This window comes from Ctenopharyngodon idella, chromosome 3 (genome assembly GCF_019924925.1).
Source record: "Ctenopharyngodon idella isolate HZGC_01 chromosome 3, HZGC01, whole genome shotgun sequence".
Taxonomy (NCBI): Eukaryota; Metazoa; Chordata; class Actinopteri; order Cypriniformes; family Xenocyprididae; genus Ctenopharyngodon; species Ctenopharyngodon idella.
In genome coordinates, this window is record NC_067222.1 from 7,060,164 (window position 1) to 7,086,294 (window position 26,131).

General features: G+C 36.5%; 1 protein-coding gene and 1 long non-coding RNA gene across 3 annotated transcripts; both read right to left on the reverse strand.

Moving 5' to 3' along the window:
• Nucleotides 1–206: 206 nt before the first annotated feature.
• rtbdn (retbindin) lies at nt 207–10,077 on the reverse strand. 2 transcript variants are annotated; one of them, XM_051889581.1, is made up of 6 exons: nt 9,957–10,077; nt 8,713–8,903; nt 8,472–8,559; nt 7,277–7,405; nt 6,854–6,950; nt 207–1,735 (listed from the first exon to the last, which is right to left on the reverse strand). In XM_051889581.1, the coding sequence occupies exons 1-6, from the start codon at nt 10,040–10,042 to the stop codon at nt 1,382–1,384; spliced, it is 945 nt and encodes a 314-aa protein (XP_051745541.1). In that variant the 5' UTR covers nt 10,043–10,077; the 3' UTR covers nt 207–1,381. The 2 variants fall into 2 exon arrangements, with proteins under 2 accessions (XP_051745541.1, XP_051745542.1); XM_051889582.1 differs by having other exon boundaries at nt 8,713–8,889; nt 9,957–10,068.
• A 4,062-nt stretch (nt 10,078–14,139) lies between these two features.
• LOC127509249 (uncharacterized) lies at nt 14,140–20,717 on the reverse strand. The gene is made up of 3 exons (XR_007929183.1): nt 20,561–20,717; nt 19,986–20,180; nt 14,140–14,811 (listed from the first exon to the last, which is right to left on the reverse strand). It is a non-coding gene; the product is annotated as an uncharacterized LOC127509249 (long non-coding RNA).
• Nucleotides 20,718–26,131: the final 5,414 nt, after the last annotated feature.

Below are 26,131 nucleotides of genomic sequence, written 5' to 3' on the forward strand. Positions count from 1 at the left end.
AAAGCATCGTAAGCTTAAGTTGATCGTAGCTCCATTGCCACTAATTGAGATACGATCAACTTAGGCTTACGATGCTTTTGGGAAACGCTGCCCAGTATACTACAATTTACTAAAGTTTACTATAGTAAATATTATAGTTTTTTTTTTTTTTTTTTTTCATGTGGGTGGGTTAAAACTGCGTTAAAAAGAACAATTAAAAGAACAAACAAATTCCAATTTTGTTTATGTATGAATTAAAGACAAATAAGATCAGGAGAGAAACACGTCTACTCAGTGCAGCCACAAAATACAGAAACATCAAATTGCTCACACTGACCATCCATTTACATACAAACAGAGCAAACATATCCTCGCGTTAACTGTTAAACAGTCAACTAGTACACTCATTCTTAACTAGTCAAACAGATTTTACAGTGCTCTCTCATAGTTTTTCTTTACAACATTATTTTTATATACGTCAGTATAAATACTTAAGAGTAAATGACCGCTGAATCATCTGTTTTCACTAATAAAGTAATTTACTCAAAACATTAACACACAGACATAAATTACACATATGACTGTGTGAAATATAAAGTGTCGACTATACGTGTGTATGATAATGTATTGTTAGAGGATATGAGACATTATCCATACTTCCATATGTTGCGATTATGATGAAATATCACAGTTGTACAAACAAGCGACAACAGCTACATTTAAGTCTAAACTGAGCCAAAAAAAAAAAAAAAAATCCATAATAATATTTTATATGTAATGATGTGCTTTCATGCAGTGGGCACATACAAAAACACACTGAATAAACAGTTCAACTCAACACAAAACAAAATTCGCAACCCATTTTCTTGATGTAATTTGACATATTTCCAAGTGAAGTTAATGCATTAGCTAACCTGAACTAACAATGAGCAATATATTTTGTACAGCATTTATAAATCCTTGTTAATGTTAGTTAATAAAAATACAGTTATTTGTTGTTTGTTCATGTTAGGGTTAGAGCATTAACTAATGTTACCAGACAACTTTTCATTTTAAAAAATATATAAGTAAATGCTGAGATTAACATTAGCTAAGATTATTAAACGCTATAGAAGTATTGTTCATTGTTCGTTCATGTAGTGCACTAATGCTTATTGTAAAGTGTTACCAAATATTCAGTGAGGTTCAGACCTAAATTCAACTTTTCATGTTGCCATTAACAGGTTAAAATAAGCAGAATTTGAATTTACAGAAGTAGTTTTAGTTTATACAGGATTGTTTTGTTGACTGTGTTAAATAGACAATAGAATTACAGTAGAAAGCTCACTGTATTAGTTTACTTTAAATTCAACTGATAAGATAAAACAGAACAAACATTCAGCAGATCTAGAACACAAATGTTCTAGAAGCCGCTCCCGCTGCCTTCCATATCAGTGGTCAAAACGGAGCGTTTGCGCAGTACGGAGTTGCCGCTGCTCCTCCGGGCCTGTGGTGGCGCTGTGGCGCTGCGTGTCTGAGGCTGCGCAGGAGGGCAGGGCGCTCTGTACTGTGGCAGGCCACTCTTGGTGGTGTCCAGTTCTTCGGGGTCTCCTTCCTGAACCCTCAGGGCCGCAATCACCTCCCGATCGGAGGCGCTGAGAGTCAGACAGCCGCAGCTAGGACCTTCGACCCCGTCTTCTTCCCCGGGGTCGTCTTCGACCGTCATAAAAGCGTCTCCCCAAAGACTCTCGCAGAGGTCTCGCCCGTGCTGATACATCTGACCAACAAACACAGATGCATGGTAGATCAGAACATGTTCACAAGTACGTAAACAAACAACTGTTTGATCAAAGTTCCTTTAAAGGGGACCTATTATGCCCCTTTTACAAGATGTAATATAAGTTTCTGGTGTCGCCAGAATGTGTCTGTGAAGTTTCAGCTCAAAATACCCCACAGATCATTTATTATAGCTCGTCAAATTTGCCCCTATTTGGGTGTGAGCAAAAACACGCCGTTTTTGTGTGTGTCCCTTTAAATGTAAATGAGCTGCTGCTCCCGGCTCTTTTTCCAGAAGAGGGCGGAGCTTCAACAGCTCACGCTTCGGTTGCTCAACAACAACAAAGCTGGAGAATCTCACGCAGCCAAAATGAGGATTGTCAGTAATGATGTTCAGCCTTACATTGTTCAAACCGGAGTTGGACACTGATGGAGAGACTCAGGAAGAAGTTACAACTTTTAGAATTCATCTGGATGCTTCTGAATGGTTAATGGATAAATTTATGTAGTTGCTGTGGAGTTGATTCAACTCATCGACTAGCATGTGCCATCATGTTAATCTTTTGTGCAAATCCAGTGTTGAATTGACCCTCGTTTGTGAATCAGTCCAGCTTAAAATGACAGCATGGTAACAACACTCTACTACAAAAACTCTTCCTCTACTCTAAAGCAGCCCAACATGGCCTCACTCACTTTTTAGTGTGTTCTCGGGGGCAGGGTTTATGTAAATTTTAGGGTTAGTGATATCACTAACCCAGGAAGAAGCTCGTTGTAGTCCCTACCAGCCGTTACTTGTAGTCCTTAAACAGAGAATTCTTTCAAAGAAAATATCTCCCTTTGCATTAAACTTTGAGCGTCGTAACTTTGCAGATGTTGTTTACGCTCTAACAGCAACATTACACACTAACAAGTTAAAAAAGTGAAATCATAATTAACCACCCCTTTTAAGGCAAGTCAGTTCACTCGGCGGCCATCTTTGCAACACCTCTATTGCAGCTATTTCAATCATGCAAGTGCAACTTTTCTCTCTTTGAATGGGGAAAAATCAAATTCTCCAAAGCTGTTCACCAAGCTTATGATTAAATTTCATATTTGAAATTACCAGTGAAATCTGACAACAACTGTCTCATAAATTTTGTTTCTAAACACTCAAATCATGACAAAAAAGCTGCATTTTTCAGACTGGTCCAGCCAATGCGCATGTGCAGTCATAAGCTCTTGTGTTGAAACACTGTTTCTATAGCAACTGGAGTTTCTAATGCAGCTGCAGTGACTTTACCAATTGGCGATTGGCTCTTTTATTTAGAAGGCGGGACTTATTCCGCCATATTGCACACTGCACTTTCTTCCATTCATAGTAATATGAGTGCAACGCTGATGCTGCAATAGTGGCCCCTTGTGGCACTGCTGAGAATGCAGTGTGTAATTGGTTTGTATTGTGCATTCTTAAAACATAAAATAAAATAAATAGCAGGAAATATACATAAACAGCAGAACTTGCAAACAAAATCAACCTGAATAGTTCTTCAGACTGCTAGTTATAGACTGTCTGTCAGAGTTTAAAATCTTTTGTTATTATTAAATTAATTTTTGATGAATTTTATTTCTTCACACTGAATTTACAAATGTACACATATAAAATAGAAAATATATGTAAAAAAAACAGCTGTTCAGAATTACTTCACTGCTGCAGACATTGATGAAATAAGATGGTCTGAGTCTAATTACAGATTATCATCCTTAATTAGTGTTCAGTCATAAACTGGGAGATAAAGTAAAAATTAAATTAATAAAGCAACGTGAAGAGCACAGATGCCGTTATGAGGCATTTTACCCTCTATGTAGCGTCAAAAATATTGTGTAATGATGATAAAACATTTCAGATGTGCTGCTAACATTGTCCATCATTAAATTCACACATCAGCGATTTATGCACTTTAATGATTCCTGAATGTAGAAACACACACACACCTCCTCGGCATTCTCTCTCTCATTATTAGCTGTGATTTTCACCCCTCAGAACATGTGAAGTGTGTGTGTGTGTGTTTCTCTGTCACTCACGGTTGTGCACATGTGATGATTATGAATTTTCCCTGCCAGCAGCATTTCCACAGAGACACGGTTATCTTAAAATCAACATGAGATCAACTGTGACTCTATTTACTGTCTTAATTCATGTTCCTGCTCTTATTGTAAATGATTCATCACTGCACGCTATTCTATGGAAACAAAGGTATAATCTTTGATCAAAATCATAACTTCACTTCCACCTCCGAAACGACTTTAATTTCCATCATCAAATTAAATCGAACACCTTCATATAGAGACACTTTCAACATCCAGTCAATTCATCACGATTAAAACAAGTCCTACTCTCACTGTTAAACCTTATAAAAAAATATTTACCAAATTTATTTACTAAATATTTAAAAAAATAAATACCCCTAAAAAAGTAGATGGCAGAAAAGTATGATTAACATTAAAAATCACATGACCAGCCACATACTTGCTTGCTTTATCTTGGTATTACTGGACAACTCCATTAACTGAATAAATTATTCATTGTTTATTTATGAGTGAATCAAGATTGAATCACAGTTGAATATTTTTTTGATTTCGCAAATCAAATTAACATTGATATTGTTACATTGTTTCAACATCGTACTTTTCAACAGATGTTGTTAAAATTTCAATGTTGATTTATTAGTATTTTGTTCAACCAGTAAATTTTGCATCAAACATTCTTACAATGTTTTTTCAATGTTAAAACAACAAATGACATGATTTCATCCACATTTCACTGACTGTATGAGGCTGGTTGCACTGATTCACACCCTCTCTCTCTCTATTTTCACATGTACATCATGTCAGTGGTGAGGAAATGTGACGTGAACTGACACATTCGATGTGTGTGTGTGTGTGTGCGCGCGCGTGTGTGTTTTCCAAAGACGTTCCAGCTGTGTCCATGCCTGGAGTCACATATACTCTCTCCAGTGCGTTCCTCTCTGTAATGATGTTTGCATCACTAGCACTATAGTGCTGATAGTGATGTGAACAAACCTCATTATTTCTCTTGCCCTGTTGAGTGGCATTTTTGACATCAGATTAAAACTGTCCCTCTGTTTAATAAAAACCCAACACAAAAGAAACAGCAACTGCACAGCAACACCTAGGCAACCACCCACAACACACTAACAACAGAACACCTAAACAACCACATAGCAACATGTAAAAAACTCTTCAGAAATTCTTAGCAACTGCATACCGCAGGCGATCCACACTCCAATCCAGAAGGGGGCGCGCGCGGTAACGCATTGTAGCCTAACTACTTTTAACCAGCATTAACCACCAATAATCGCAATAAAGTTCAGTGTTTTGTTACTGTCGATAAGAAACAAAATTGATTTAATCACGAAATTCAAACAACAATTCGTTTTGGCGCTTTTTGATGTGGCGTAACAGATATGGGCGCCTCAGACAGTTCAAACGGCGCGGAGCGCGAGTGAACGCGGTCATCCCTTCCTCTTCACTACTAGTTACAGAATGAACATGAATGAACATATGAGGGTATGTTGAAAGATATAGTAACGTGAAACGTATCATATCTCGTGTAATCGCTCAATCAGCGTTTCAACCGCGGAAAGACGTCAATAAAACAGCTTGTAAACAATGTCACGTATTACATTTGATTTACCTCAGAAATGCCATTCAGTGTCCACATCTTGTTAGTTCGCCAGAGAAATGAACTCTTTCGCTTAATATATGCCCTATATTAGCTTATATTTTACTTAATCTGTTAGTGATGTCTTAATTATTTAGTGTATGTAAATAAATCCGTCATGAAAACAAGTTATGACAACCACTGTGTAAATGATTATATTTCAACAACGAATTGGAGAAACATAATTTTATAATTAGATATAAGTTAATGCAAAAACTGTCTTATGGGCAATTTACCTGTTAACATACAATTATTATTATTATTATTATTATTATTGTGTTGATGATTATATCTAAAAATAAATAGCATCTGAATTTAATCATTTGGGATCTGTTGTTAATTGTAACCTTTAATATTATAGTAATGTGCAAGTAAAGGCTCCCTATATACTTTACAGCATTAGCAGAGATAGATTTTTTCTACCCTTAAGAACTTTTTTCATTATAATTGAATGAATTTAAAGACAGAGAATCAGTTTGTTCAGTAAACCACTGTTTAATAAAAAAGGGATACAAAATGTTTTCTCACCCCGCTGTACCGAACCATGACTACTAACATGCTAGTAAAACTGTTCAGAATACCTTAGAAACTGCATAGCAACATGCTGACAATCATGTACAACACCTTAACAATACAGCAATATTTCAAAAACTCCTCAAAACATCTTAGCAACCACTTAGCAAGACAATAAAATATTTAAAAAAAACCTTAGCAACTGCATAGCAACACCATGGCAACCAGCCACAACTCATAGCAATGTGTAAAACTCCTTGAGAAATCATTATCAACACCCTAACAACTGCATAGAAACAACCTGGCAAACACCCACAACACCCTAGGAACACAAAGCAATGTGCCAAAAGTTGGCACATCAATCACTTAGCAACACATTACAAACATTAAAAAAAAAAATCTACATAGAAACACCCTGGCAACCACCCACAACACCATAGCAATTCATAGCAATGTAATAAAAACTACTCAGTCAGAACACCTTCACAACCTCTTAGCCACATTCAGACAACCTTAGTAACCGCATAGCAATACCCTGGCAACCACCCACAACGCCCTAGCACCTAGCAATCAATGAGCCAAAAAACTCTTCAGAACAACTTAGCAATACATTAAAAACATACAAAAACCTTAACAACTGCATAGCAACACCCTTGCAACCACCCAAAACACATAGCTATGTGCCAAAATCCACTAAAAACATCTTAGCAACACACTGAAAACATATAAAAAAAACATCAATTGCATATCAACACCCTGGCAACCACCTACAACACCATAACACTGCAGCAGTGAGTAGCCCAGATTTTTTTTCACTCACATTTTCTTCAGAAATGTAAAGATCTAGTAGTGAGTGTGGTGATATAATGTCTGGTATGATGTTACCTGTTGGTAAGGCACACAGCCGCCGGTGCAGTTTTGTCCTCTTGGGTCAGTGGTCCAGTCTCGAGCGCACGTCAGATCCAGTTTACAGGCCTCGTACCTGCAACAGTGACATCTCTTGTCATCATATTACCAACAGCTAAACCAATAAATAATGAAGAACACTCTGTTTGAGCAGCTCGTTACTGCCAATTAAAGCGGGTTGTCAGATTACTTATCACAAAAGCCTATGGCCTTGGACCTAAAGACAGTATGGCCCTGTCCCGAAAGGCACACTTCATGTGAACTTGCGGTCTTGTCAATGACTTTTACCCGACAGTCATAGCGACATTACATCACGAAACTGTGGACTCGGAGGAAGGTCGCAAGGGCTTAGGGCTCCATTTGGGACAGGGCCTGTGTGTTTATGCAAATGAGTGGCCTTACCAGTCTCTGCAGAAGCTGTGGCACAGAGGCACCGCCTTCAGGGAGGAGTCACGATGTGGGTGTGGCCAGCGAGCAGCGTCAGGAGAACAGCGATAAAAACAGACGACACGCTTCAGGAAGGACTCACAGCTGCAGAGAGAGAGAGAGAGAGAGACAGTTAAAGGGTTAGTTCAATCACTATCACAGTAATAAGCTAGTTTATAAAGTTTAAATATGGATATTTTTCTTACAAAAACCCATCACCTCGCTTCAGAAGGCCTTTATTAACCCCCTGGAGCCGTATGGATTATAGTTATGATGGATGGATGCATTAATTTGTGACTTCAAAACAGGCCCCCCATTCACTACCATTACAAAGAGAGCCAGGATTTTTTAAATATATCTCAGATTGTGTTCGAAGATAGTCATATACACCTTGGATGGCTTGAGGGTGAGTAAATCATGGAATAATTTTCATTTTGGGGTCAACTATCCCTTTAAACAACACATCAAAGCAAGATTTTAGGTTAGTCCCTTCATACAGTGCACTTCTAAAAGTTGACAAAATAAACTTCTAGCAGAAAATATTCCATATTTAGAACATTCTATATTTTTAAATATTCCATATTTAGTCTTTTGTAATTGAAGAAAAAGAGATGGTACTTTACAAACACATAATGAGCATTTACACAAAACTTCACGATCACATGCACAAAACCACACCAGTACATAAGCAATAAATAAATAAAAATAATTAAAAATAAATAAAGCAAACAAACCTGGATTTAAACTAACTAAATATATAAATAAACAAACAATAATTTAAATAAATATGGATTAAAAATAAATAAATAAACAAGGGTTAAAAATAACTAATTAACTAAATATATAAAAGAAAACACAAACAAATACATACTGCCATCTAGTGTCTAAAAAAGGACAAACCCTGTAACATGTTCAACCACAACTTCCTGTTAAATAGGAAATATGTCAACATAAGAAAGAAAATCCTCTGTAAAAGTAGTTAATATGTGTTTTAAAATCTTGTTTACATATTGTGCATCCTTCACAATAATAATTAAAAATGGAGCTTTATTGAACACAAATATGAGGCAAAACTATTATCACCTGCTGTTAAAAGCTGTTAATCAGATTTTACAGTATAAATAATGGATCATGTCTATTGAGGGAATGAATATAATCAGCAGAGGCTTACAGAGGGCTGAGAAGACCACACTTATCCCAGAGAGAGTTGTCCACAGAGCTGGAGAGATCCTGGACATCCGTCTCAGAACAACACGAGTCTGGACAGAGACAGACATTCACAAACTGGGACAAACTACAAACCATTTAGTCCCAATTGGACACTAAATTGGACCTGAATCAAAACAAAGTTTTTAATGAATTGTTCTTGACTAGTTTTGAATCAGCTGTGTGTTTGTAAGATGTGCACACACTTTCCATGTAGAGCGAACACTCCTTCAGACGGGGCTCTGGACTGGCCGTGGCTTTGTGCCTCCCATCCTGCAGACACGCCCCCTCGTGACTCATCACAGCAGCAGCCAATAGAATGAGGTAGGCGAGGCCGAGCAAAACTCTGGACACGCCCATTTTCACCTGCGTATGTCTTTTAACTGTAAGAAATAATCTGATGGGAAACACTTTCATCAACTAACATATGATGCTGCATAACACTTATGATTCATATTTGCACTTGTATTCATTTATATTCTGTGACAATTATATGATGCTTCACAATGACTTATTCATGAGTATTACAGAAGTGATTTTAAGTAAACAGACCAGCTCAGTCAAACACTGACTGAGAGATGAGGTTATTAATGTGCTTATTTTTTTTATCTGTCTGAAATCCTCAAGCAATACAAGAGGAATTTCCTTCAAAATTTGGAATCAATCCCAACAGGATCAACTGGGAATCAAGCTGGATAAACTGAAATTTGGAAAATATAAACTGAAAAATAAGATCCTCAAGCAAAACAAGAGGAATTTCCATCAAAATTTGGAATCAATCCTTAGGGGATCAATTGGGAATCAAGCTGGATAAACTGAAATTCGAAAAAATAACTGAAAAGTAAGAATTTGTTTATCCTGCAGGATATTATTTAATGCTTAGAGGAGTCTTGTTGTTCTTTCTTTAATATTATAATGAGCATGGAACTAAAATACAATAAATATGTATTACACATAAAAACTAAAATGAAATTATATATATATATATATATATATATATATATATATATATATATATATATTCCCCAAATAAAAAAATAACAAAATAATTATTTATTACCAAAAATAAAATAAACAAATAAATTAGTTTATAATCACTACATTTGAGTTTAAATAGGTTAAATCTTATAGCACTATTTACGCAAGAAAATACATCATAACCTACAGAAACTTTTAGTTTTAATCACTATCACAGTAATAAACAGGTTCAGTTCAACACAAAGTTTTCACAGCTTATCTTAAGAGGTAAATACATCCTAAAAGGCAACATTAATTGTGCTGGTCATATTACGGTAATGTCCTTAACTGTGTCATGCAGTCCTGCATAAGAGGATGAAGAGTTACACAGTGCAGATTTACTCAACTGCACACAATAAACACCTCACTCCAGAGTTGAAATCTTTCTAAAACACAAAATGATTGTTTATATTTCCATAAAACTCCTTCATACCTGATATTCCTGGCGTCCAGTGGCTGTTCTGATGCTCTCTGGTCTGATCTGCACACTCTTTTCCCCAAGCTGTAGTCGAAGGACATCTCGATGACAACGCCCCTCCCTCTCCCCCGCGCGCGCTCTCTCTCTCTCTCTCTCTCTCTCTCTCTCTCAATCGCTCTCTCTCTCTCACACACACACGCACACATTTGTCAGTTTGTTCTTCTTAGTGAGCGCAGTTATCAAAGAAACATAATAAAAGCAATAATACTATAAATAGAGCGGAAAAAAGATACTTTGGTTATACAGTATGACAATAATAATAATAATAATAATAGGTAATGTGGATTTATTACATGTGACCTTGTTTCTAAATGCATCTAATCACGTGCTACTGAGTCACCTGCACCTGCCGTCTGCGTTTATTGCTGTTTTGTTTTCCCAAAAAACAGCCTTGGTACATTTGATGAGGTGAATCCGGGGTGAATTAGGATAATCTGGGGCATTGGGTAAATTGGGAAACCTAAGCTTCTTGTTCCTTTACAAGCACGCACGTCTATGTCAACATGAACGTATTATGTTTCTCATATGGTAAAGTCTCATTGGTGGATCTAAACTTTTTCAATAAAATGCGAATAAATTGAGAAAGTCCACAAAAAAAGGCACAAATGAAATGAACACTACTTTTACACAAAATTTAAAATAAATAAATAAATAATCCTCCTGGAAAAAAACAACAACACTGCTGCATAATGCGGATCTCTATGTTTAGTAGCCTACACAACAACGATGTACTAAAAACGGAAAAGTTTTTTCTTTGTACAGATGACAACGTTATCAAAACTATCCCCGTTCACAAGGATCCGCGAAAATGACGAAATATGCTGTATTACGCGTGCCAGACAAGTAGTTGGCGATGTCACTTTGTAAAGGAAGACTACGCGCCTGCGCATACGCATTATTTTACAGAGCACTCGCGCCAAACGCGCATGCCTATCCACCTTATTTTTACAGTTTGCTGCACTTTGATATTCTTCTTGTTATTTCCCTGTAGCGGATAATAAATAAGAAGTCTCACACATTCACAGAAAAGATGTTGAAAAATAAGGTGGATAGACTAAACATGTAATACGCATGTGCATGATGTCCCTGTGTTCACAGATTCGCGTTTTTGCAGTTTACGTAGAGATGGCAATGGTAGTGTTTTCAAAAACTTACACTTTGAAGCCAATTTTCGAACGTTTTCTATTTTTAGTTGAAAACGGTGTCGTGTAAACAGCCCCTAAAAGCGGCTAATAATTTCAAAATGGTCAAATATCAGCCATTTAATCTGCTTGACTGATCTATTTGATTGAATATGACATATGATACCAAAAGGAAAGCCATTTGCAGTAAACAGATGCTATAATCACGGTCTTCACATTAGAGAGGATCATTTCTCTCAGCAGGCACTGAAGGCTTGTTTTGCTGGTTATTCCTTCTCTAATCTCTTCCTTCTGGAATAATCCCACCTCCGTGCGCCGCTTTAAGACGTTTTTGGCCCCAAACGAAAACACTGTGCCCTAGTTACAGAGCTGTAGAGGATTCAGTCTGAAACACACAGAGCTCCATGGCTTCTTTGAATGGGGGTTACTATCATTGTAAGTTGTTTTAGATCGCATGTATGTTTTCACTCATGTCATGTAGTTAAGGCCTGTCAGAGTGATTCATAATGATACAGACAGTTTCGTAAGCAGGGGCCGCAGGTCTCTCGTCGCTCGCTTGCGCTGGAGTGTTTTATTTTGGGGCTGAGGACAGCAGACAGAAGCTATTAGCCTTTGGTCATCTGAGCTGGAATAATAATCCTTTGTGTCAAAGCTATTCATGGATGAGCTGTTGTTGTGTTCGTTTGTGGAGAGGTCATCCACATTACGACGAGAGGACCGCCGCTAATTGCACTGCATTCGTTCCACCATTCAGAGCTGGTTTCATTTGTATGGACCAGTTTTCACAGAGACCATCACATCTTGCCTAAACACCTCAGATAGCCTACAAGTATGGCCCACAATTTGATGTTTTACAGCAGTCAGAGAAAAACTAATGTTATAAAGTGAAGGGTCAAAAGCCCAACTTAAGCAAACAATGATCACCATTATGGTGACTATACACGTTTATTATTTTCAATAAAACATCTAAACCTCTGTTAAATTTCAACAAGATCTTCTGTACATCTATGAAACAAACAATGTCAAACTGTTTTGTAAACTGGTTTCACACTCACTTGTGTTTCTGCTCGTCTCTTCTCTTTTTTCTGGAGTGTCTGAATTCAGTCACTTCTTTTCATTCACTCTCTCAAGTGGACTATATTAGTGAACTAATGTAGGGAATAGTGAATGAGAGTATAGGGTATGATTTGGAACACAGCCTCTGAGTGTCGACTTTGAGCACTGTTAATTCACAATATATTCCTGTAGACTACTTTCTCGAAAACAACAAATATTACCCAGAATGCATTGTTTTCTACAGTTTATTATGTTTTAATGGAAAATGGTACGTTACTGTCAGAATTTGCTGTTTTTACAGCAAGGTTTTACACATGCGAACATAAATACATATCAAATACATAGGCTTATCAAAGTGCATTGTTTACCATCTGATACTGTCACTATGGTAGGTTTTCGATCTTTATGGAAAGTCTATTCCACTCAACAAAAAAAAAAAAAAAAAAAAAAAAAAAAGAGTCAATTCATTAAGTAATTAGCCGTTTCCTCACAAAAGTAGTTTATTCAGCTTATAACTCTCCACTGACATCCATTAAAAAAGCTTATCCTCGAGGCTCCCCCTAGCGGAGGGTCTCTGTAGCGCTCACTGGAAGTGCAGCACAGCATGTCAGATTGCTCAGGAGAATGACTGCTTATTTCTCTTGCCCAGTTTAGTAACAGTTTGAGGATCAGAATAAAACTGTCTCTGTGTGTAATAAAAACCCAAGCCTAAACAAATCATGTGTCTTCATAAGGAGAAGCTTAGCAACATCTGTCAGCCGCTTTAAATTTTGCACGCTTTTTAAACTAGTGTGGATTCTGATTGGCTTTCGTCTTTTATTTTTCGTTCATCAGATGGAAAATAAATCCTTTTGAGAGTGATTTAAACAATGTCGTTCATCTGTGCCGTTATCGTTATAGTGGTGTGGACTTCGATATTCTCGTAGAATCTGAATGGTTATTAAAACTTTATATCGTCCTTGATGTGAATTATCGTTAATTATAGGGTTAGTTCACCCAGAAATGAAAATTATGTCAGTAATTACTCACCCTCATGTCGTTCTACATCCGTAAGACACAAATTAAGACATTTCGATTAAATCCGATGGCTCAGTGAGGCCTCTACTGAGAGCAAAGCTATTGAAAATCTCGAGATCCATAAAGGTACTAAAAACATATTTAAAACAGTTCATGCGAGTTCAGTGGTTCTACCTTAATATTAGATCCGTATCACTGATTCGATTCGTAAAGCTCTGAAGCAGTGTTTTGAAATCGGCCCATCACTATATTGTTGAAAAGTCTTTTTTTTTTTTTTTGGCACACAAGAAGTATTCTCGTCGCTTTATAATATTAAGATAGAACCACTGTAGTCACACGAACTGTTTTAAAATATGTTTTTAGTACCTTTATGGACCTTGAGATTTTCAATGGCATTGCTGTCTATAGAGGCCTCACTGAGCCATTGGATTTAATCAAAATATCTTAATTTGTGTTCTGAGGATGAACGAAGGTCTTAAGGGTCTAGAACGACATGAGGGTGAGTAATACCCTTTAACGGGCTTCGTCTGTGGTGGTGAGTTTTTTATGAGTTAAATACTCGTATTTTCAGAAGATGTAAAAAATCTAGTTTTTAAATGACTCTTCATTCTGAAGGAATCTACACTGGTGAAAAAAAAACTCTTGTTGAGTGAAAATCATGCTTATTAAATTACTATATTTAAGCTGATAACTTCTGCATGCTATATAATGTTTACATGTGAAGGTTGATCTGCTGTTCATGTTAAATAATATCATCTGCTCTATGAAGTGCATTACCAATAAAACAAGGTCCAACAAGCTCCTTTACACAATGTATTAAAATATTTTAATGAATTCTGTACATTGCAATGAACAAATGTCACTTGATTTTACAAATCTATTGTCTCTGTGCTTTACTATTGTAGTGAAACAAATACAAAGGACTTTATCTTTAAATTCAAACAATGAATAACATTTAAGTAAAAAGGCCTGTAAAATCTGGTCCCCTAGGCCTCATTTTGGTTGATTTGGTCCAGATTCTTAAGATGAGCTAACGAGCTCATATGTGTAGATAATTGTGTCCGTTTCTCTGTTCTTGGCTTCGTGATTCAGCAGAATCACAGTGAAAAACTTCACAACAAAGTTTCATAGATTTATCAAGCCGAGACCTTGAGGACAAGAACGTTTTGTACAATGCCATGTTGAAATTGTGGCAAACTTTTTATTGAAGAAAGTCTCTCCAAGGTGCACGTCCTTATCAAATAACAGCAGCATTTGATGAGGCACTCGGCATCAGTTTTCAGATGGTTTCAATCGCTCCTCCTGGATCTTTTTGCCGCAGTTCATGGCCAACGTTGCCACAGCGTACGAGGACAGAATCACAATGGTGCTCCCGACAAAATGAGAGGAGGCTCCTCTCGTGGCCACACGCATCGTCCTGCGGGGATAAACCGAGTCTGGGACGCTTGCGCTCACTGTGTGGCTGATAGGCTCCATGTCCGCTCAGGTAGAGACGAGAAGTCTTCGAGCACAGCTGACCGATGTGATCAATGCCTACACTCCAGCAGACCTCTTTATATAAGGGCCACGACTGAGTCCCAAGACACGTCAGATCCCTAATGGGAAACACCAGATTGCGTCAATAGGATGAGAAATAGATACCCACACGCATGGTCAGGTAGACATGATGATCGTAATGCATTAAGCTCATTAGAACTGGCAAAGAGGCACATAGGTAAACAGCTCTGCCATCAGACGTGTGAAACCGATTTACTCTTATGGATGTTTATAACTAATGTGAGGTCATGCCGAAGGGCACGGAAAACAAATAGAGCTCCCAACCGCAAGGTCATGGGTTCGATTCCCAGGAAACTACGTAAATATTGAATGCACTGTGAATGTAATATATCAATATTTTCTCTTGCTGATTGTTTTATGGACTACAGTTTAGATTTTAAGGCAAATTATAGAAGACAAATAAATTATGTTAGCAAAATGAAATGAGTCTATAAACTACACAGATTAAATACAAATGCGCTAATCAGACAGGAGAAACTCATCATCCAGCAGGTTTTAGTCAATGACTCAATGTTTTAATTGTGTAATATTAAAAAAACTTGGTTAAAAATGTCTCAATGACATTTAATTTGGCAGGCAGGTTTATTAATATAGCACATTATTTTATATACAGCGGGCATTGTAAAGAAAAAAAAGATTATAAAGAAATGAAACAAAAAGGTTCATTTTAAATAGACAAATAATAAACAGAACAAAATTAAAAATGTCAATTAAAATAATAACAAATTATTTAAATATGCCTAATTTAAAAATTAAATGTTTGTATAATTTTGAATAAATAAAATGTTTGAATAATTAAAAATACATACAAATAAAAATAATGAATTTAAAAAAAAAAAAACATTGAATTTAATAAATATAATGGAAAATGTAAATAACTTTTATCCTTAAATATTCTAGAAAAAAAAAAAAAAAAACTTGGACCAAAGATCCTCTTAGAAGAAAAGGTTCTAAATGGAATCTTGAAGGATTCCGTGAGGCGTATCATATTTAGAATCTTTTAGGGTTCCTATCATGGGATCAGTTTATGAATTTAGTTCTAATTAATCAGTTTTGCTTTATTTATTTATTTATTTTTTTAACTTTTTTATTTATTTATTTTTTTTTACAAAATTGAAATAACCTGTTAAACATGAAAGTATTATGCCATCATTTAAGACATGTCTCCTTATATAGAACCTTTTTGGCATAAAGCGTTCTTTAAGATTGGGTCAAAAACCCTAGAATTCTATATAAGGCCCATTGGATCTTTTTTTCTAAGAGTGGAGTGTGGTTGCTAGGATACTGTTAAGCCGTTTCTAAGGTGTTCTGAGTGATTTTCAGAGTGTTTTCTTCCTGTCCGGTCTGAAAAATATCCTTTACCCTCATGTTTCTGTGACTCTAGTTACTATATATGGCTCTGGTTTCTCCTTCAGTCCAAGATTGTAGGTTTTTAATACATTATTCACATTTACATCATATAATACATAATTATAATATGAATTTAATTTCAAAACCATGAGTCTATATGGTGCCAAGGTCACCAGAGGTTGTGTTGGGGCGTCACATTAATAGGTCACATCTGTTAGACAGCAGGTAGTAAGTCTTTCTCAGGTGTTTACACACCTTTAAGACCTGCCCTGAAGGGATTATTTGGACTGTCTGAGCGCTGTGGTCACTCAATGCCACCTGTTACAGCATCTGTTTACAGAGACAAACACACAGAGAGTTCAGATCCTCCAGCACATCAATGAGCACAACACAACGTTACTGGTGATGAGATTTAGTGCTGTTTGTGAACTCAATCATCACTACTACTACTACTACTGATGTGATCCAAACTCTAACACTCGCAGTGTGTCTTAACAAACAACCATGCAACAACCTAGAACACTGTGACAGCAACTTTTGCACCGCTCACAAATTCAGAAAATATGTAATGCTAAACATTTTATTGAGATGAAAATTATTTCTTGCATGCACAGCTCATATTAATAATAAATCAATACATTATTTAACTGCTTTGTATTTTTCAGTATTGCATAAAATGTGGATGCTGAAGGATGAATTCAACAAAGAAAAGTATGAGTTTACATTGAATTCTTATATTTTACATTTTTGCTCTTGACAAAAAATCACTGAATATCACAGCAGAAGCATGTGTGTCTGTAAATCAGTAAATCTGTCCTGTGTTAGTTCATTAATTTGACCTGCTGCAGATAATCAGTCTGTCTCTGGCTCTGAATTAAACTGATCTTCTCATTCTCATTCTGCAGGCCAAGCTGCTTTACTGCCTGACCAGACGGACAAACACACACACACACACACACACTCACACAGTGTAAAAATGAGCTTCCTACTGGGTTTCTATCGCTGCGATATCATTTATATTAAAATGAATAATTCAGTCTGGGGTTTTCTCTGGGACACATTGTCTAGAGCTCATCTTTGTTTTGGCCTTTACCAGTTAGAATTAAAGGGGACCTATTATGCCCCTTTCACAAGATGTAATATAAGTCTCTGGTGTCTCCAGAATGTGTCTGTGAAGTTTCAGCTCAAAATACCCCACATTTATTATAGCTTGTCAAATTTGCCTCTATTTGGGTGTGAGCAAAAACACATTGTTTTTGTGTGTGTCCCTTTAAATGCAAATGAGCTGCTGCTCCCGGCACCCTTTCCAGAAGAGGGCGGAGCTTTAACAGCTCACGCTTCAGTTGCTAAACAACAACAAAGCTGGAGAATCTCACGCAGCTAAAATGATGATTGTCAGTAACGGTGTTCAGCCTTACATTGTTCAAACCGAAATCGGACACTGATGGAGAGACTCAGGAAGAAGTTACAACTTTTAGAATGAAACTTATGACGTTAAATGATGGACAAAACAGCGCGAGCGCATAAACACAGCGCACAAGTGAATTACAGCAGTGTGCGCACAGTGACAAAGCTTGCAGGTAAAATGTAAACTTGCAGAAATCGCAAATCCCAAACTCGAGCACAAAAAATATGATTGTGCACACCAGTAAATACGTTATGAGGAGGAATAACAAAACGAGTCCTGACAGGTCTCACATGCACAGAACTGACCACAAGCGTGCATTCAGCTTATGCTTTATATCTTCATATCAATTATATCCTCATTTTAAATGGACAGCAATATATTTAATCATGTCTGGCAATTTGAAAAAATGTTTTATTGGGGTCTATAAAAGTTAAATAAACATTTAATCATCTATAAGCCTTTCACAATTTTTTTACTCTAAAACTATACTGCCAGTACACCATAGTTATACAAATGAACTAGATGCATTTCATTTCAAATGGATGGAAACTGACAGGAAAAACATTTAGGCTTAAAATATTCCTTATCCTGTGGCTCCCTCTAGTGTACAATATTAATATCAACCTTCATCTTTCAGTTGATGACCGTTTATAATTTGCATCATTTATTTATGAAACTAAGCATGTTTGCCTTAATGGAAACCTGCTGCTCCAATGCACAAAGAATCTTAAAACACATCCCTTTACGTAATACAGCATTTTAATAATAATGCATGGTCTGAGGTCTTCCGTAGGGCTGCTCCAATTCACAAAGAATCTTACCGCTACTCAGACATATGGATTTAGAAAGAAAACTTAACTGCCAATCCCAATCCCATTCCCAACACAACCCGTTTTGACTGTCTTTATTCGAAGAGGGCCAACAACAGACAATCACAACAGGAGGACATCGTTAACGTAATGGAAGCAGCCAATCGAAATGAGAGTTTCAGAGAAGGCCAGCAGCCAGTAGCATTTGTTAACACAGGTTTGGACACCGCCCCCTGTCAAAACTGACTCGCATGCATAAGATTTAAGCTCGCATGTGCAGAACAGAACGCGCGCTTGTGGTCAGTTCTGTGCGTGAGACCTGTCAGAACTTGCGGTTTTGTTATTTCTCCTCACAACATGTTGATTTGTTTGCACAATCATATTTTTTTTGTGCTCGACATTGGGATTTGCGATTTCTGCAAGTTCATCATTTAACGTCATAGAAACTGGATGTTTCTGAATGGTTAGTGGATAAATTTATGTAGCTGCTGTGGAGTTGATTCAACTCATCGACTAGCATGTGCCGTCATGTTAATCATTTGTTCAAATCCATCGTTGAATTGACCCTCGTTTGTGAACAACACTCTACTACAACAACAACTCTTCCTCTTCTCTAAAGCAGCCCAACATTGCCTCACCCTCTTTGTTGCGTGTTCTCGGGGGCGGGGTTTATGTAAATTTTAGGGTTAGTGATGTCACCAACCCAGGAAGAAGCTCGTTGTAGTCCCTACCAGCCGTTTGTTGTAGTCCTTAAAAAGCGATTTCTGTAAAAGAAAATATCTCCCTTTGCATTGAACTTTGAGCGTCGTAACTTTGCAGATGTTGTTTATGCTCTAACAGCAACATTACACTCTAACTAAAGTTAAAAAAGTGAAATCATAATCAACCACCTCTTTAAATAATCTATTTAAGTCAGATTTGACCAAAAAAATATACATTTTCTTCATCATACAGTTTTAAAATAGTTTAAACTGCTCTGACAGACTGATACTGATGGTTTATTGGTGAATCTCATGAAGTCATAAAGATATACTATGGCATAAAGAAAATGAAGTAATGGAGAAATGAAGAAATAATATATCAGTCTCATATTATTTTATTAATATTAATATACAATATATCGCACAAACATTCTTTCTTTTTCTTTTTTATTATTATTGATTTTCTTCAAAAAGTTTTTTTTCATTGGAAGTTGCTACATTGTTTTGTGTAGGAGTTGTCTGGTTATAGCGACTCACACTGGTTAACCAGCTGGTTTGATGATCCACTGGTGGCTAATAGTTTAAAGAATGTTTGTCTGAACAATGGATGTTCATCCTGAAGCAACACTTTTAATGTTTTATTGACTTAGCCCAGTTTAGGCTATTAAAGGCTAACCACGTGAGTGTCTTGGATTTTTTGTTGTTATATCGCACATAGAAATATAAACATAGAAATATAATAAACCAGTACATTACGGTAGCTAATTAAGTGCTTAATTGTCATAAAATAACTTAATGATATAAAAATGGCAATATAATAGACCGATAAGACCTACAGACGTCATATAACACGTGATATTCACCGTTAAACTTTTAAGAGCGTCAAACGATACTAATATTTTACCATGAAAGGGTCGAAATCATTTAGGGTGTCAGAATCGTACCTACTATGACCAGAAGAGGGCGCGCGTGCACAATGGCAGAACTATCCGATGCCGTGCAACAGCGCCTCATTACTGTGACGTATAGCGGTTCCCGCCGGGCATTCAACCAGTCTGACAGCTGAGCCCGCGCAGATGAGATTCCAGCCAATCAGAGAGCAGGAAGCAAGGTCACCGTTCCCATAGGAGCAGAGCCGGCTGGAGGAAACCGGGGCACACAGAAAGAGAAGCGTAATAAATGGTTTTAATTTTTTTTTTTTTTTTTTTTTTTTATCTCTGTCTCTTTCTTTACACACTCGTTTGATGCGCGTGAGTGACAGAGCATACAGAATGAAAAATAATTTAGGGCCTGTAAAAACTGTCAATATGGCTGATTCACTGTATTCCAAGTCTTATGAAGTCATATGATGCTTTGTGTGAGTAACAAATTTAACTCATTATTCACTGAAAATCTCCTCTGCTGTAAATCTCAAATGTATGGAGGCCAATTTACGCCACCAAAAAAAAAAAAAAAAAGTCATGCTTTGGTTAAAGAGTTGGTTCACCCAAAAATGAAAATAATGTAATTTATTACTCACCCTCATGCCGTTCCACACCCGTAAGACCTTCGTTAATCTTCGGTACACAAATTAAGATATTTTTGTTGAAATCCGATGGCTCAGTGAGGCCAGCATAGCCAGCAATGACATTTCCTCTCTCAAGATCCATCAATGTACTAAAACAAAATAATGACTTATATAGTGAAGGCCGATTTCAAAACATTGCTTCATGAAGCTTCGGAGTATTATGAATAAGCTGTTTGGAGCGCCAAAGTCATGTGATTTCAGCAGTTTGGCGGTTTGACACGCGATCCAAATCATAACGCTCCGAAGCTTCATGAAGCAATGTTTTGAAATCGGCCATCACTAAATAAGTCGTTATTTTGTTTTTTTTGGCGCACCAAAAATATTCTCGTCGCTTTATAATATTAATATTGAACCACTTTACTCACATGAACTGATTTAAATATGTTTTTAGTACATTAATGGATCTTGAGAGTGGAAATGTCATTGCTCCCTATGCAGGCCTCACAGAGCCATCGGATTTGAACAAAAATATCTTAATTTGCATTCCAAAGATGAACGAAGGTCTTACGGGTGTGGAACGGCATGAGGGTGAGTAATAAATGACATTATTTTCATTTTTGGGTGAACTAACCCTTTTGTTAATCCTAATTATGACATTAAGTCACAATTATGACAAACTCATAATTATGAGATTAAAAAGTCATAATTAGGACAAAAAGTTGAAAATATAACATGCTAAGTCATAAATATGACAAAAAAAAATGGAAATCTTTTTATATCATAATTATTACTTAGTATGTCATAATTTTGACTTTACATCATAATTTTGACTTTTTATGTCATATGACCAAAGCATGATTGTTTTTCTTTTGTGGTGGAAATTGGCTTTTTATTTACTTATATTCAAAAATGAGTTGCCTCGTATCCAATCATAATATGTCAAGTTTGAATACACAGTATGTAAATTATGATGACAGAATGTTAATTTTTGGGCCAACAAAGCATGTTATTTTCATTTGAAACATGACGCTGATCATTCACCTATATGTCATGTATTAGACTCATAGGGGAGCACTGATTCATTCTGCCATTAAGAACAATATTTGTCACTGAATACGTAATGAATGATGTCCGTCTGCCGGGTATTAATGGACTGAGTCTTACTCATGGACCAACAGCTTGTGTGTGTGTGTGTGTGTGTGTGTGTGTGTGTGTGTTTGGAATAAGATCCTCCTCAGCCGGTGTCTCTGGCAGAAGGTCTGAAGGATTGTGCATTTTCTTCTGGACTAAATCTTCAGCTCAACTACAAGACGTCAATGTGAGCATCACAGAAATCCCATACACCACACAAACATGACCAAAGTGACACCGTTTACAATGGAAAACTACATACACACACATACTGTTAAATTAGTGAATACGCAACATTACTGAAAAAAACATTTTCGTCAGTATTTTATGTTTTGTAGTAAAAAGGTGAAATCATGTTAGAATTATGCTGAGAAGCAACATTATTTGTTAATAGACTGAGATAAATATAAATCCTGCACACTTCAAATGTTTGCATCATCACAGAAATATTTTAATGAGCAACGTTTCTGTATGTGAGGCACTATATACCTTTTGGTTCAATAGAGTTAGAAAAATACATTTAATTCACGTTGTATAATTTGCTCAGGTAAATATCTTTTTGATGTTAAATATTTTTATTGCAAATCAAGACAAAATACAGATTTTTTGGCAGTAACATCAACAAATAAAGCAGGTATAGCTCATCACATTAACTCTGAACATGTTCTACAAAGTCACACATCACTGACTGTCTTCGTTTTCAACAGTACATCTATTGTTTTAGCATTTCAAACCCAACAAACATCCTTTTTGTGAAATGTGCTTGAACATATGTGTTTGTGCTGATGCTTTGATGTTCTGTTTTCTAATATAAAGACATACACACAGTTTAAGTGTGATAAATGTTGGGGTCACAGCGGTGCTGGATGACAGTGAAGTCAGTTGTTCTGGTGATCAGCACCATGGACAGAGACTCATCGCTTCAGTGGAGATAATGAACACAAACTGCTCACTGTTGCTTCCGCTTGAGCTCAAAAACTGCTGAAAACCAGTAAATTATAAACAAGCATCCAAAACTAGAGCCCCAACTGAGCGGTTTCCTTAAGTCTCATAGATAAACAGAGAGAGATTCATCAATATTTTATTATGTTTTCTAGTAAAGAGTTGCAATCTTGTTAGATTTATGCTTAGAAGCAAAAAAAAAAAAGCATCTTTCTGATTTTGAATATTTTTAATATATATTGGGTTAAAAATAACCAAAATACTGTTTACTGAAATATTTTATATAGTACCAAACATTTGGTGTTTGTTTGTTAAATTCATGGCTGAGCTTTCAGTTTTTACCCATGGATGGTGATCATAAAAAGAATTTTCTTAATAATGAATATCTTTGTCTTGTTTTAAGATTGTTTGCACATTGTTTTGCTCATTTTGAAGCATAAATCTTAATAAAATAGCATGTTAACTGTCAATGTGCTGTCACTTTTTTTATTGCCTTTTTTTCCTATCACATACAACCCGAATTCCGGAAATGTTGGGACGTTTTTTTTTTAATTTGAATAAAATGAAAACTAAAAGACTTTCAAATCACATGAGCCAATATTTTATTCACAATAGAATATAGATAACAAAACAAATGTTTAAACTGAGAAATTGTACACTTTTATGCACAAAATGAGCTCATTTCAAATTTGATGCCTGCTACAGGTCTCAAAATAGTTGGGGTGGGGGCATGTTTTCCATGGTGTAGCATCTCCTCTTCTTTTCAAAACAGTTTGAAGACGTCTGGGCATCGAGGTTATGAGTTTCTGGAGTTTTGGTGTTGGAATTTGGTCCCATTCTTGCCTGATATAGGTTTCCAGCTGCTGAAGAATTCGTGGTCGTCTTTTGTTTAATGATGCGCCAAATGTTCTCTATAGGTGAAAGATCTGGACTGCAGGCAGGCCAGTTCAGCACCTGGACTCTTCTACAATGAAGCCATGCTGTTGTAATAGCTGCAGTATGTGGTTTTGTATTGTCCTGCTGAAATACACAAGGCCTTCCCTGAAATAGACGTCATCTGGAGGGGAGCATATGTTGCTCTAAAACCTTTATATACCTTTCAGCATTCATAGTGCTGCCCATACCGTATGCACTTACGCACCCCCATACCATCAGAAATGCTGGCTTTTGAGCTGAACGCTGATAACACGTTGTAAGGTCTCCCTCCTCTTTAGCCCGGAGGACACGGCGTCCGTGATTTCCAACAAGAATGTCAAATTTGGACTCGTCTGACCATAGAACACTTTTCCACTTTGAAACAGTCCATTTTAAATGAGCCTTGGACCACAGGACACGACGGCACTTCTGGACCATGTTCACATATGGCTTCCTTTTTACATGATAGAGCTTTAGTTGGCATCTGCAGATGGCACGGCGGATTGTGTTTACCGACAGTGGTTTCTGGAAGTATTCCTGGGCCCATCTAGTAATGTCATTGACACAGTCATGAGTGATGCAGTGTCGTCTGAGGGCCTGAAGACCACGGGCATCCAATAAAGGTCTTCGCCTTGTCCCTTACGCACAGAGATTTCTTCAGTTTCTCTGAATCTTTTGATGATGTTATGCATTGTAGATGATGATGAGATTTGCAAAGCCTTTGCAATTTGACATTGAGGAACATTGTTTTTAAAGTATTCCACAATCTTTTTACGCACTCTTTCACAGCTCTGCCCATCTTTACTTCTCAGAGACTCTGTCTCTCTAAGACATCCCTTTTATAGCTAATTATGTTACAGGCCTGATATAAATTAACTTAATTAGTTGCTAGATGTTCTCCCAGCTGAATCTTTTCAAAATTTCTTGCTTTTTCAGCCATTTGTTGCCCCCCGTGCCAACTTTTTTGAGACCTGTAGCATGCATCAAATTTGAAATGAGCTCATTTAGTGGATAAAAGTGTAAAATTTCACTGTTTAAACATTTGTTATGTTATCTATGTTCTATTGTGAATATAATATTCGCTCATGTGATTTCAAAGTCTTTTTTTTATTTATTTTTTTATTCGAATTTAAAAAATGTCCCAACATTTCTGGAATTCGGGTTGTAGTTTATAATATCATAATATAATTATCATAAATTAGATATATCTCAAACACTCAAAATTTAAATTGAATTTGGACATTGCGTTACCATGAAACAGCATTTTGAAATCTTTTAGCGGGCTCAATTTTTGTGATATCAACCTCAAATTTGGAACTTGGTTAGACATAACTTTGATTTTCTAGCAATTCTAGAGTCCAATTTTTTGTAAAATGTATATTTTGTATAAAAAACATGTAACTACATTTGCTGTACAGTAAATCTAAATGTCTAACATTTTTACACTTTCAAGTGCTTTCACTTCTGCAATAATCTGCTGAGTGTTTCTTTAAAAAGAGTCTGTTTTCCAAAGCATTCATGAATCACAGCTATTTAAGTTCAGATCTATGCACAAAAAGGGAGTAACAGTTAACAGATTAAAACGGATTACTTGATTATTTGCCATCAGGACAAGACTAAATACACTTATATTCAAGATCTGAATATAACTGAAAACAGGTCTGAAATTTACAATGCAGTTTTGCTTTACATTTTTAAACATTTTTACTGGGAAACAAGGCAAAAATACTGATTAAATACTGATTTTTTTGCAGTGTATTTGGTAATGATACATTCAGCACAATCTTGTTGAGTCCTGTATACAGTACAGCTGACCATCAATGTCTTCTGAGAGGAATCTCACAATATACTGTAACACAGATACAGTCACTGTGCAGTGAATCACTACGACTGCTGTGATTCGACCATGACATATTGATGAGTCTATCTGTAATGATGTCACCATAGGATGATAGTGTGTCAAATGTTTAACGTTCAGAACAGAGCAGCCGACATCTTTTTACACATATTACATCTGTTTCTATGTCGGACACCCCACGGGACTTGTTCAGTTGATTTGTTCAGTTAGATGTTTTACAGAAGAGCAGATGCTCCAGACACCATCTGTTATTAAAGTAATGTACTGCCACTGTAAACATACAGTGCTACAATATGTACTTATGAAGTGTGAAACAAAACTCAGTATCACATTACCTCATTATGTTTCATATTTATTTCAGCAATTAACATCAGTTTGTTGGTATTCAGGAGACGGTCTTAAAATGGTTTGCCTCTTATTTAGAATGTAGATCCTTTTCAGTGAGGATTGATTGGTAACTATTTCTCTGCTTCAGCACCTATTACCTGTGGGGTCCCACAAGGGTCTATATTGGGTCCAGTCCCTGTTTTCATTGTACATGCTCCATTTGGGAATGATTTTATGCAGATGCAGAAGGATCCCAATGCCATACTCCTTAAGTGTCTGGAGGAAGTAAAGCTGTGGATGGCTGAAAACTTCGTTCTCATTATTATCTTTGGTCACACAGCTTGTAGCCAGATGGTAAACGATAAGTTATTGGGAGTCATTGCTTCTTGTAATTGCTTCTTCTATTTAAG